This window comes from Aythya marila, assembly GCF_965140915.1.
Source record: "Aythya marila genome assembly, chromosome: 3".
NCBI classification, from domain to species: domain Eukaryota; kingdom Metazoa; phylum Chordata; class Aves; order Anseriformes; family Anatidae; genus Aythya; species Aythya marila.
Window position 1 is genome coordinate 32,862,134 of NC_139044.1, and position 11,350 is coordinate 32,873,483.

At 53.4% G+C, this 11,350-nt stretch overlaps 2 protein-coding genes across 3 annotated transcripts; one reads left to right on the top strand and one right to left on the bottom strand.

The window, feature by feature from the left end:
* Window positions 1-736: 736 nt before the first annotated feature.
* On the top strand, window positions 737-11,270 carry POLR1C (RNA polymerase I and III subunit C). 2 transcript variants are annotated; one of them, XM_082757803.1, is made up of 9 exons: window positions 737-900; window positions 8,309-8,380; window positions 8,488-8,595; window positions 8,977-9,109; window positions 9,229-9,348; window positions 9,563-9,715; window positions 9,889-10,038; window positions 10,223-10,339; window positions 10,528-11,270. In XM_082757803.1, exons 1-9 carry the CDS (start codon window positions 892-894, stop codon window positions 10,644-10,646), a joined length of 981 nt encoding a protein of 326 aa, XP_082613929.1. In that variant the 5' UTR covers window positions 737-891; the 3' UTR covers window positions 10,647-11,270. The 2 variants fall into 2 exon arrangements, with proteins under 2 accessions (XP_082613929.1, XP_082613928.1); XM_082757802.1 differs by lacking the exon at window positions 737-900 and adding an exon at window positions 8,066-8,222 and having other exon boundaries at window positions 10,528-11,266.
* Window positions 3,605-8,030, bottom strand: YIPF3 (Yip1 domain family member 3). The gene is made up of 9 exons (XM_082757805.1): window positions 7,875-8,030; window positions 7,596-7,796; window positions 7,415-7,521; window positions 6,821-6,866; window positions 6,335-6,427; window positions 5,863-5,994; window positions 5,498-5,611; window positions 5,085-5,208; window positions 3,605-4,110 (listed from the first exon to the last, which is right to left on the bottom strand). Exons 1-9 carry the CDS (start codon window positions 7,971-7,973, stop codon window positions 3,989-3,991), a joined length of 1,038 nt encoding a protein of 345 aa, XP_082613931.1. The 5' UTR covers window positions 7,974-8,030; the 3' UTR covers window positions 3,605-3,988.
* Window positions 11,271-11,350: the final 80 nt, after the last annotated feature.

Here is an 11,350-nt window from a genome sequence, read left to right on the forward strand (position 1 = left end):
GGAGAGACCCTGCCCCTCGTCACCAGCCCTGCTGCGTGCCAGGAGGCGGCTGGTACAAGGTATTGGGGCTGGGGAAGTGCCACAGGTTTGCCCCCCTCAGCAGCATGCAGCCTCAGCCCTCAGCTTGGTGAGAGATGCGAGGGGCACGCCTGACCTTCTTGCGATTTGGTGGCGCAGGTCAGAGGGATTTGCTCCCTCTTTCCCCTCTTCTGGCAGTGCTGTGCTTGGAGAGAGAGATGAAGCAAGGCCCTTGTCGTTTCGACTCCGCTGAGCCGAAAAAGGAAGCCAGTGATGTGGAAATTAGGTTAAACCACATAAGTAGGCAGCTTTCTGCACATAACTAATCTGTTAAGGAGAAAGCCTGGCTGCTGCGTACAGCAATGCTCAAGTGAATTCCGATGCAGTGGGTAACTGAGGGGCAAACCCGGGCTCCTCTGCTTTGTTTGCAGGCCAGGAGGAGGTGGAAAGCGAGGAGAAACATGGAGTATGCAGGGGGACATGAAGCAGTTTTCTTTCTTCTGAAATGAAGGAGCAGGTCACCTGAGCCACAGGGTTGTATGTTATGTCCTGGATGAGGCCAAGGGAGAGAGCAGATAAGCTAGAATTGGATATCAACTTTAAGACTTTGGCTTCAGCATCTAATTTACCAAACAGATGTCACCCTGCTTTTTGAGTAATCCATTGCTGTTCTTCAGGACTATCTACATATGTCTCCTTGTTTTCCTGTTGTATAGGGGTGCATGGACTCACTCCAGCATCTGCAAGCTGCATCGAGAGCAGATCGCAGGCCTGGCAACACATCTGCGCTGGGATATGCACAGCAGCTGTATGCAGCCATCAGCAGGATCCTGGTGCAGGTGGAAAGGATCTCCTGGTCTCTGAGGTCATTAAATGGTGCAGGTGAGAACGGGATCCTGTGTGTTTCAGGGCTGTGAGTGGCAGAGAGTGAACGTCAGGGTGCTGAGCAGGGGTATGACCAAGTAAACAGCAGCTGCTGATCAGCACAGGTCACATGGAAGGCTGCACTCAGTCTCACCTCATGCTCACCTCCGGGCAGTAATTAACCCATGCTTCGTTCAGCAAGGCTATTATTAGAGAAGCACTTGGAGGAGAGCCCCTGGGACGCGTCCCACTTCAGTCGACAGCAGCAGCCTCAAAGCACTGCTTAGGGCATCAGGCTGCTTCTGGAGTCCTAGCGCTGGCATCTTCGCTGCCTGTCGTCAGGTGCCGGAGCACATTGAGGAGACAAACGTCCTACCTTGGTTTATGCTCAAATACACTGGGAAAAGTGGCACAGGAGCTAGTGGTTGTGGTTCAAAGCCTTGGTTCACTAAGCCTCATCAAAGGCTGTGCAGAGGCAGATTTGGCAGTGGTGTTTTGTGAAGAACTAGGTATTGCTTCCTTGTTCATGTGCAGTTACCCAGCAGGTATGAGGAAGGTGGTTTATTGTTCTCCTCCTGGGGTGTAAGGAAAGAGCTGACTCCCCAGGTGGATGCCATTAATTCCTCACACGCAAATGGAGAAAAACAGTGGGTGACGAGCAGCTAGAGAGAGACTAGATGTGGGGAGGAAGACAAATGGGAGAACAAACAGCCTACTTGTAACCCAAAACACCACTAGGGTGACAGGAAGTGCAACAAGGAAAGACTGTAAAAATGGTCGGTCTCCCAGGCACTGCAGAGGAGAGAAGGAGACCACAGCATGCTTTCATGTGTATATATATATATATTTCTTCTTTCTAATCTGGCAGCCTTGAATGTTTATTTCAGCTCTAATAAGAAAAAAAAAAAAAAAGGGCTTACACAGCTCTTGCAGCATTACCCTTCCTCAAAAGCTGTGTGTGCGCAGTGGAATTATGTCAGATTTGCTGCAAGGGAGGAGGGAGAAGATGATTTTTGCTTTGTTGCAGGAGCCGTAGAAGAAAACAAAGGCATTAAAGGTAGAGAGAGCGTGGTGTGATGGAGATGTGAGGTTTGTGCTGGTAGCTAGAGGCCTTGAATAAGCACTGAGACGCCCTCCCACAAAGCCTTGACTGAGGCAGTGTGTGCAGCACGCTCTGTGGAACTGCAGCACACATGCGTTTTCCTGCAAAAGCGTCTCCCTCTGTCAGCAAGAGGGGAGGCTGAATCTCTCAGCGCAGCGCTGAACTTGTGGCAGCACAGAATATTTCAAGCTCCAGCTGCTGCTGCACAGACAATAAATTGGGGCTGGGGGAATGGGATAGAGCAAGCCCCACAGAATCTGATGAGGGTGTTTTGTCACCGCCCTGGTCACCTGTCCCCAGCTGACAGGACACGCAAGCTGCACAGGGGCAGCCTGAGGACTTTCCTCACTGCTGTCTCCTGTGCTTTGAGTCACAACGCAGGGCCCAGCTTCATCCCTCTGACCCAGTGATGTGGCTGGGTGTGGGAGGGGGGCACAGGGCTTCTCTGACGGTGCGTGTAGGTCAGCAGTGATAGAGTTAGGGTGATTTTTCTTTATCTGGACTTATCCTGCTCGCAATCATCTGCCTCCTTTCCTTCCCCTCTGCCTGGACTTGGAGAGTTTCTTCCAAGAGAAGCAGCCAGGGCAAGAGGCACAAGTCAGGAAATTAGAAGCCAACCTCCCATGGAGCTATAAAGAGGGAAAAAGCAGGCTCACGCAGCATTACAAACTGACGCTTCCATTTTGTTAAGTCTGATAGTAATGGGATTTCCAGGGGCTGACAGTGCTTCAATAGCTCCAAAAACCACGGGGGATATTGGCCCAAATGATTTGATTCCCCAAACAACTTGCTTGGAGTTGTGTTCTTCAGCCAAGATAAATGTGGGGGCGTGGAAGATAGTGAGAGAACACGTCTGCTATGGACGTGCTGGGAGATGAGCTCTGTGCTCCTGGGGGGGGAACAAATCATAAATTCGGGAATAAGCAACGCTGCAGAAGGGAGGTTTATGACTCAAAATGCTCAAGACCTATCCAGTGACGTTTTTGTTCTAACTGAAGCAGGCGACCAGCCTGTCCAGTGTAGCTGGTGCCGTCTTCGTGTCATTCATTGCACTGTGGCTCTAGCCTGAATGCCCCCACAGCCGTGTCCTCTCCCAGCAGCAAAAGGAAGGGGCCAAAGAGAGCAGCTCTGCCACGCTGCCTGCCTTGTGGGCTGTTCTTAATCTTTCCTGCATCAGGCTGCTGGACAAAACTGTGCCCGCTGCTCCCCTTGCTTAACGGGAACACTGCTGTGGGAGAAGAGTTTGACAGAGCAATGAGAGCAAGCTGCACGAGGGTGAACGACCCTCCTCAACAGAAATATCCACAGGTGCAGGGAGAGATTTCTAACATACACAAGGGACAGTGAGGTGAGACAGCAGCTTGGACCAAGTGAAAAGAGAGGGATCGATCTGGAACACGACAAGGAAGAGAATATGGTAAAAAAAACAAAAACAAAAAACATACTACTGCTGAAAATGTGCAGTGACACCGAAATTCGTGTGCCTTTTGTCCAAGACAGGACTTGAAACATTTGAAGTAGGACAGCACAAAAGTGCAGGGATCCTGCTTTGAGCCTAGCACGGGGTGGATCAAGATGGAGAGACCCCGCACCACTCTCCCTTTACATAGGTAGGCTCAACTGTAAGACATCGTTCAGCACCAACATCAATTTAATTCTTCTCTCTTCGGGACAGGAACAGAGCAGACAGCCCTGGGGTTACATGAGCGAGTGGAAAGAGGGGTAAGGGACAAACCGAGCTGGGGAATCCCAGCTAAACATGCAGGCGACAGAGCCACTCTACTCAAGACAGCCCCGAGCTGGGTGGCAGAAGAGGGTAATCCTCCCGAGTCACTGAGGTGCTGTCCACTCAGCTGCTCACAACTGCAACCCGATGGACAGGCCCGGGAAAGCAAAACCAAGTCCTAACTCCTGCTGTTCTGTCCTTTTCCTAAGAGGCAGCAGGTTCCTCTGGCCCTATGCAGCCCCAGAAGTAGTGAAGGAAGCGAGTCCGAGAGTGTGAAACTACAGGGTCAACGCGACGGCTTTGGCTGTTGTGTTCAGGACAGCGTTAGGAACAGCTGGAATGTCTCTGGCGACTCTCTGGAAGGGCGGCATGTTGGGTCCCTCCAACGTGTCCAGGATGCCTGCGGGGAACAGCAGAAAGGGGAGAAGGGCAGGAGTTAGCTCAGAGGCAGGTGAACCTGAAGGCAGACGCTGCGAGAGGCGTAAAGCCTCCCTCCACCTCATTCCAGCATGCGCCCTGCTCTTAGACCAACTGTTTGCTTTTCTGTTGAAATACCCTTGCGGGCTTACAGCAGGAGCTGCAGCTGGGGGTGCGATGCGGAATTTGTATCACTGCAATGCCAACACGAGCCGTGGTTGGCAGGAAGCACACACATACTGCTGCAAGTGCTCTCCAGTTCCTGTCAATTACCCTCTCCAGCCTGAAAATCGGTCCTGGAGATCCTTGAAGAAAATTGCTTCGGCTATATTCTACCCTGTTTTGCGTGCTAAGAAGTTGCAGATCAGGGCTCAGAACCTTAGCCGTGAGAGCAGATCCAGGAAAGAACAGTGTTTATCTCTAAAAGGACTTGAAATGCTACGCTGCAACCCTAAATTATGCAGATTTGAATTTTTATTTTTTTTTTTAAAGGGACTAATAGGAGAAATACTACAAGAAAGAAAGAGAGGACTTGCATCTGTACAGCCTGGTAAATAGCACCGACTGTGAAAAATGCAGGTTCTGCTGGCTGTGTTGTACAACACAAGCTCTAAGAGCGTTATGCAAAGAAGGAATATTTTTGTGACACGTTTCCTGATCAGGATAAAGCAGCCTGATTTCACCAGCGCTCAGGAAGGGACCAGACATCTGCACAAGAGCAGTCGTTGCAGCAACTCTTCACTTGTGGGTAAAGACAAAGCTTTGTGCCTCACAACTAATGTCTTTAGTACTAAATTCAGCGTGCAAAGACTTCCCCATGTCAACCCCCTGCCCTGCTTTGACAGCTTCTGCTAACAAAGCTGGTGCTGCTCGGTTTTGGGTGTGAAACTGGCCCAGGTGCCCTCAGGTCAGGTCCACGCTGCCCACAGGGGCTCCCTTCGTCTCTCCCTTGCTTACCTTCTACCACCTTGTGGTAAGCAAAGTGCAGATAGAGGAGGAAAAGCATATGCAGAGCAGCGAGGGTCCCACACAGGATGAGCCGCTGGGTGTGCCCCACGGTGCGCGACACCAGCACAGCAACCTAGGGGAGAGGTGGAGATCAGAAGGTTGGACACCAGGCAGCTGCTACCTCAGCCTCTGGTGCTGCGGTCAGGAGCACACAGGAGGATGGGCCAAGTAGCAAGAGCCAGTGGAAACGGCACTCAGAGCCTTTTTCCCAGTCAGCACCAGCAAATTCAGAGTAATCTGACTTTGTTTGGCTAAATTCATCTTGCCCTATCTCACCAGGAGTGCAGGAGGCTCAGGCAGGAGACACTTCCCTCCCTTTTTTGTCCCCAGAAGAGGAGGGCTTCAGGCTGCCTGTCACTCACCATTCGTAGTGTAGAGAGTCCACCGACGACCAACCAGAAGATGTAGAAGAGGGAATGGAAGTGGATGTTATAGGTGACAAACAGAGTGATGCAGTGGCCAAAGAGACCATAGCCCTGACAAAACAAGAACAGCCACATTCTAAACATCGCTCTCACACAAAGGCCCGCTGAGCACGAGCAGCCTATTCCTGCAACGTTTCACCAAAGCAAAGCTTTGCAAGCCACTCCTTCAAGAGTCAACCATTTCCAGGTTGTCCCAGTGCAACGCTGACTTACAAAGACTTTTCCAGAGCAGCTCACAGGCCACCCTCCCACTGGCACACCGTGCAGACACCCCCATCGTGGCACAGCCCCCCCATACATACCAACAGCGACAGCATCTGCACCATCGTGATCTGGGCGTTGCACAGATATGCCAGGAAATAGATGAAGGAGGAGACTCCCAACCAGTAGCCAAAGCAGGTGCCGATAGCCGTGCCCATCAGCGTGCCTTCCCTCTGCGGAGACAGCGTCAGGATGAAGAAAACTCAGAGAAGTGACCTGCCAGCACCCAAATTCCACCTTGAAGTACCCAGAGCCTTTCATAAGGATTATCAAATAGCTGGCTAGCAGCATGCAGGACACCACGCAACCTACACCCCAGCTCTCCCAGCAGACGAGCATCAAGACTTTCTGATGCATTGCTCCTCCCCTCCCCAAGCCAACAGGCTCTTCCTCAGATCTAAGCTTTTCAGCAAGGTGCTATTCTGTTATGGGAGGCTTCCTTTCCCTTTTTACTGTCATTTTGTCTTTCCAAAACCCAGTCAAACCCCAGCTTATCACTGAGACTCGCCGTACAATGATGGTGTCCGAGGTCTTCATCCCGTGCAGAAGGATGGCCACCAGGGTGAAAACCAGCATGAGGGGTCCATAAAGCTCACCTGCAATCTTCTACAGGGCAAGAGAGGGGAAGGAAGGTTTGGTCAGTGCTCCCGGCTACCAGGCTCCCCACCCCAGGTGACATGACGATGATCTTGGATAGTTTGTCACCTGAGAAGTAACAGCAGTGCCTCTGCTGACTGGAGCCAGACAGAACAGGCTGTGTGAGGAGTCGTCAAAGTGGTGTTAAACAGAATGCAGAAAGGGGATAATTAAAATCTAGAGGTCTAGAACCGTACCAGAATGGGGTTTGGAACAACTGTAGGAAAGGGTTTACCATCTTTTATATTTTCAGGGAGGTGAACACCTAGCAAACTCAAATCCTTAATAACGTGGAAGTTTTACAGGGTGTTTGTGGGACATTCACTCAGAGCATGGAGTCGCATTCAGCAAAAGAGAACTCACCTGTGGGAAATTAATCATCTTCACGGGAATCATGGACTCCAGCAGTCTGTGTTGCAGCAAAGCAAGGAGTGACATCGAAAGCAGGAATGAGAAGAGAGTGAGTAAGATGCTTCAGAAGTACCAGACCCCACACATGCATCACCAGCGCTTTCTGCCGTGGCTTATAGGCCTTGTGGGAGTGAGTCCTAGGGGGTCACATAAGGTAACTAAAGAAAACCCTACTGTCAGTGGGTTAGCTTTGCTGGGGAGGATTCAAAGGTGATATTTAGGGATCCACTCAGGGATGAGTGATCACTGGGAGAACAGCAGCGTTTCTTCAGCCAGCCTCAAAAACTTGGCCTTTTTGGACAGCACTACGCATCCCAACAGAAGCCATGTAAGCCCAGTGAATAGAAAAGCCTGAAGATGTCCTAAAGCCCTTTTCACTTTGTTAAATTCTTCTCTGCTGAGAAGCTCAGCTGGGTGCTAAGGGTTGCTGCTGTTCCTGGGTGGCCTGAGGACGAGGAGCGGGCTCCTCACGCTGTGTTTCTGTGTCGGGGCCATGCCTTGAAGCCCGCAGCCCACCCCACACGCCCAAGGGCAGGGGCTGCCCACCTGGCGCGCACTTGGACGGGCTCCACGTCGAAGTATGGCCGCAGGATGTCGATGTTGGCGTAGAGGCTGAAGGCTTTCGACGCTTGCCTCTTGCCCACCTGCCACACCTGTGGGGAGAAGGCAGCGGGCAGCAGCGGTGATGCCAAGGGTGCCCGGGGGGCCATGGTGGGTCTTGCCTCACCTGGTCAGCGACCTGCCGGCCGAGCTGTCCCCGCAGCCCCTTGACGCCCAGGAACTCGCCGTCCTCCTCGTCGGCTCCCCCCGCCTCGCCGTCGTCGTCCTCCTCCTCCTTCATGCGCTGGTGCATCTCCCCCATGTCCTCGAAGCTGGAGCCCGACGTGTCGTCCATGTTCTCCATGTCGATCACGGCGGAGCCGCCGCCCTGAGGCCGAGCCGGGGCCACACGGCGTCAGCCCCGCGCCTCTCCCTCCTCTCCCCTCCTCATCCTCCCGGTACCCACCTGCATGTTGTCCTCGAAGCCTCCCCACTCGGCGGCACCGCTCCTGACGGTGCCCGAGGGCCCGGTTCCCGGCCCGCTCCCCGTTCCCGGGGCCGCCATCGCTGCCGCTGTGAGGCGCTGGGGGGGGCGGCGCCGCTCTGACGCGGGCTCTCGCGGGATGGCGGCGGCGCCATCTTGTGTGCGGCGGCGGGCGGGGAGGGGAGGAGAAAGAGAAGGGAAAAGGAAAGGAAAAGGAAGGGGAAGGGACGCCACACGCCTCTTCTGCCCGGCCCCGGGGAGATGGCGACCAGGCGGAGCACCGACGAGATGAGGGAGCGGGTGGTGCTGGGCGAGTTCGGCGTCCGCAACGTGAGAGGCGCGGGGCAGGGCAGGGTGAGGGGTCTCGGGGTCGTGAGGGGGGTCCCGCCGTGCTGACGGGCTGTGCCTCCCCTCAGGTGCACAGCACCGACTTCCCCGGCAACTACCCCGGCTACGACGACGCCTGGGACCAGCAGCGCTTCGAGGAGGTGGGCAGGGGGCGGCGGGGTGCCGGCCCTGGGGTGTTTGTGGGGTCCCCGCTTGGGGCACGCTGTGGCGATGCTCTGCCTGTCCCCGTCCCCATTCCCTTCCCCAGGAGTTCCGTGTGGACGTGGTGGGCGAGGAGGACGGTGTGCTGGAGTTCGACATGGTGGGCATCGACGCTGCCATCGCCAACGCCTTCCGCCGCATCCTGCTCGCCGAGGTAGGGCTGGGGGTGCTCTCACACTGGGGCAGCCCTTGGAGCCTTGGAAAATGAGGGAAATTTCTCTTCGTGCCTGTGCCCAAGGAGAGACGGGAGCTTAGGAGCCCGAGCGTTACCGCTCGTTGCTCTTGAGGATGCTGTGGGTAGAGTCTGGGGGTTGCTCTGCCCTCCATCTCTCACACTCATCCCATTTTTAAAAAAAAGAAGGGAGAAGGGGTTTATTGGATAGCCTCATTTGGCAAGAATACCAGTGAAAACAGTCTGCAGAGCAATTATTTAAGGAAGAGAAGGGATGCTGAAAATAAGACCGCGCTATCTGGATGTTCTGTTGGTGACTGCTTTGACTCTTCTCCTATTAAGTCAACCTCTTGTCTCCTTGAGGTACCAACGATGGCTGTAGAGAAGGTTTTTGTGTACAACAACACATCCATTGTGCAGGACGAGATTCTGGCTCATCGCTTGGGCCTTATCCCAATCCGAGCTGACCCTCGACTCTTTGAATACAGAAATCAAGGTGAGAGTCTTGGATCAAATAGATGTACTGAAGGGTGAACCCAAAGGCAGAAATTGGGGTCACGTAAACTGAGCAGAAGCGTGATTCTGCAAAGACTCATGATGTTCTGTCCTTCCCAGGAGATGAAGAAGGGACAGAAATTGATACACTGCAGTTCCAGCTGAAAATAAAATGCAGCCGAAATCCTCAGGCAGCCAAGGAATCATCTGACCCTAATGAGCTGTATTTCAATCACAAAGGTAAGCTATCTCTCTGTCCTAAAATTAGGAGTTGTTTTTTTCTTTTTCTTTTTTGTTCTGTTCTTGGGAGATGAGATTTGGATGTTCTCTCAGGCCTGTGAACAGAGACAGCTGATTCAGTCGTTCTGCTAAACTCACTTTTGACACCACCTGTCCTGTCCAGTCCCGTTTTCTGAGGCAGCAGCTGGCTGATGCTTGCAGCTTCTCTTCACAGTGTACAGTAAGCACATGACGTGGGTGCCCTTGGGGAATCAGACAGACCTCTTCCCAGACGCTGACTTCCGACCTGTTCACGACGACATCCTCATTGCACTGTTGCGACCTGGCCAGGAAATAGACGTGCTCATGCACTGTGTCAAGGGTATAGGTGAGTGGGCCTGGGGCAGGGGGGAGAGGAGTGCGTGTGCTCTGACTTGGGCACAGCTTTGTGAAGGGGAACTGTGGGGAATGGGCTTTCCCCCAGAGTTTGAGGCCCTGGCATCATTGCATTCTTGTTCCCTGAGGCCTGCCCTCATCCTTAACTCTTAACCGTTTGTGCAGGTAAAGATCACGCCAAGTTTTCTCCTGTGGCCACGGCGAGCTATCGACTGCTACCTGACATTACTCTCCTGCAGCCTATTGAGGATGAGGCAGCCGAGACGTTGCAGAAGTGCTTTTCCCCTGGAGTCATTGAGATCCAGAACATCAAGGGTACTTTCTTCCCTGCTCTAAAGTGCCTTGTTCCTTACAAGTCTTAGCAGAGACTGATTTGTATTTGTGGCTTTGCTGCCTCTGCTGATGGGAGAGTGCTTGTTTGAGCGGCAGGTACCTTTCATGACTCCAAGGCATCCATCTGCTGCAGGTGCCCATCGCGTTTCGTCCTTTTCCCTTTCAGGAAAAAAGGTGGCGAGAGTCGCCAATGCACGGTTGGACACGTTCGGCAGGGAGGTTTTCCGACACGAGGGTCTGAAGAACCTTGTGCGCCTGGCAAGAGTGCGAAATCATTACATCTGTGAGTGTGAGGTCATTTTCACAGCAGAGCCCTCCTCTGGCTTGTGCGAATTTTAGGGGCAGCTTTGGGCCTGACCGTGTTGGTGTTTCTTGCTGGCACGTGTAACCTCTTCCCTTCTGGCTGCAAAGAAGGAAGAAAGGGGGGCAGAAATGCTGCGCAGCGGGGTGCTGACTCGTGTCTCTCTGCAGTTTCAGTGGAGTCCACGGGTATCTTGCCTCCAGACGTGCTGGTGAGCGAAGCCATCAAGATCCTGATGGGCAAGTGTCAGCGCTTCCTGAACGAGCTGGACGCCGTGCCGATGGAGTGACGGCGGGGCAGCGGAGAAGCTTCTGGCACCCGCCTGCAGGAGTCGGTTCCTCTTCCATAGGAAAGAGGTTTGAGATGGGTTTAAGAGTCCTCAGACCATCTCTTTAAACTTTTATACTGTTTGTAATGAGCCTCAGTGAGGAGACGGACTAAAATAAAAGCTTTCTTTTACAGCTGTCTGCTTCTGTGCTGTTAACACATGCGCGGAGGAGGAGGTGGCAGCAGGCCTGAAGCTGAGTTCTAGCATTTATTTCAGGTCGCAAGCAGGGCGTGAAGAGGATCGATACGGCAGCGTAGTAGAGCACTTGGCAGCAGGTCAGTGAGCTGGTGACAGGTCCCTGGCAGCTGGGGACTGCTTGGAGGCGTCAAGCTCTGGTCGCTTACAGGCTGTGTTGTCCTGTAGCACTGGGCTTCTCTGTACGGGGGGGAAGGTGGAGGTGAAAACATGCTCTGGAAAAACTGTCTGTCCCCTGTAAGTACCTCAAGCTACGGCATTTCTCTCCTCTGTTCGTTTGGACTACTCTGTTCTCAGCCACTGAGCGTGATTTGGGCTCGCCTTGAAGCAGAAGTGGGTTTCCTGGGGCACAGTGGACGGGTCAGATGCCCGTGCCCACCGGGGGAAGCCTGGGACAACGTGCAGGTTAGCATCAGGGGGTCAGCATCGTGTGCTGCTGTCAGCACAGGGAAGTTCTTGGCTTGTGGAAG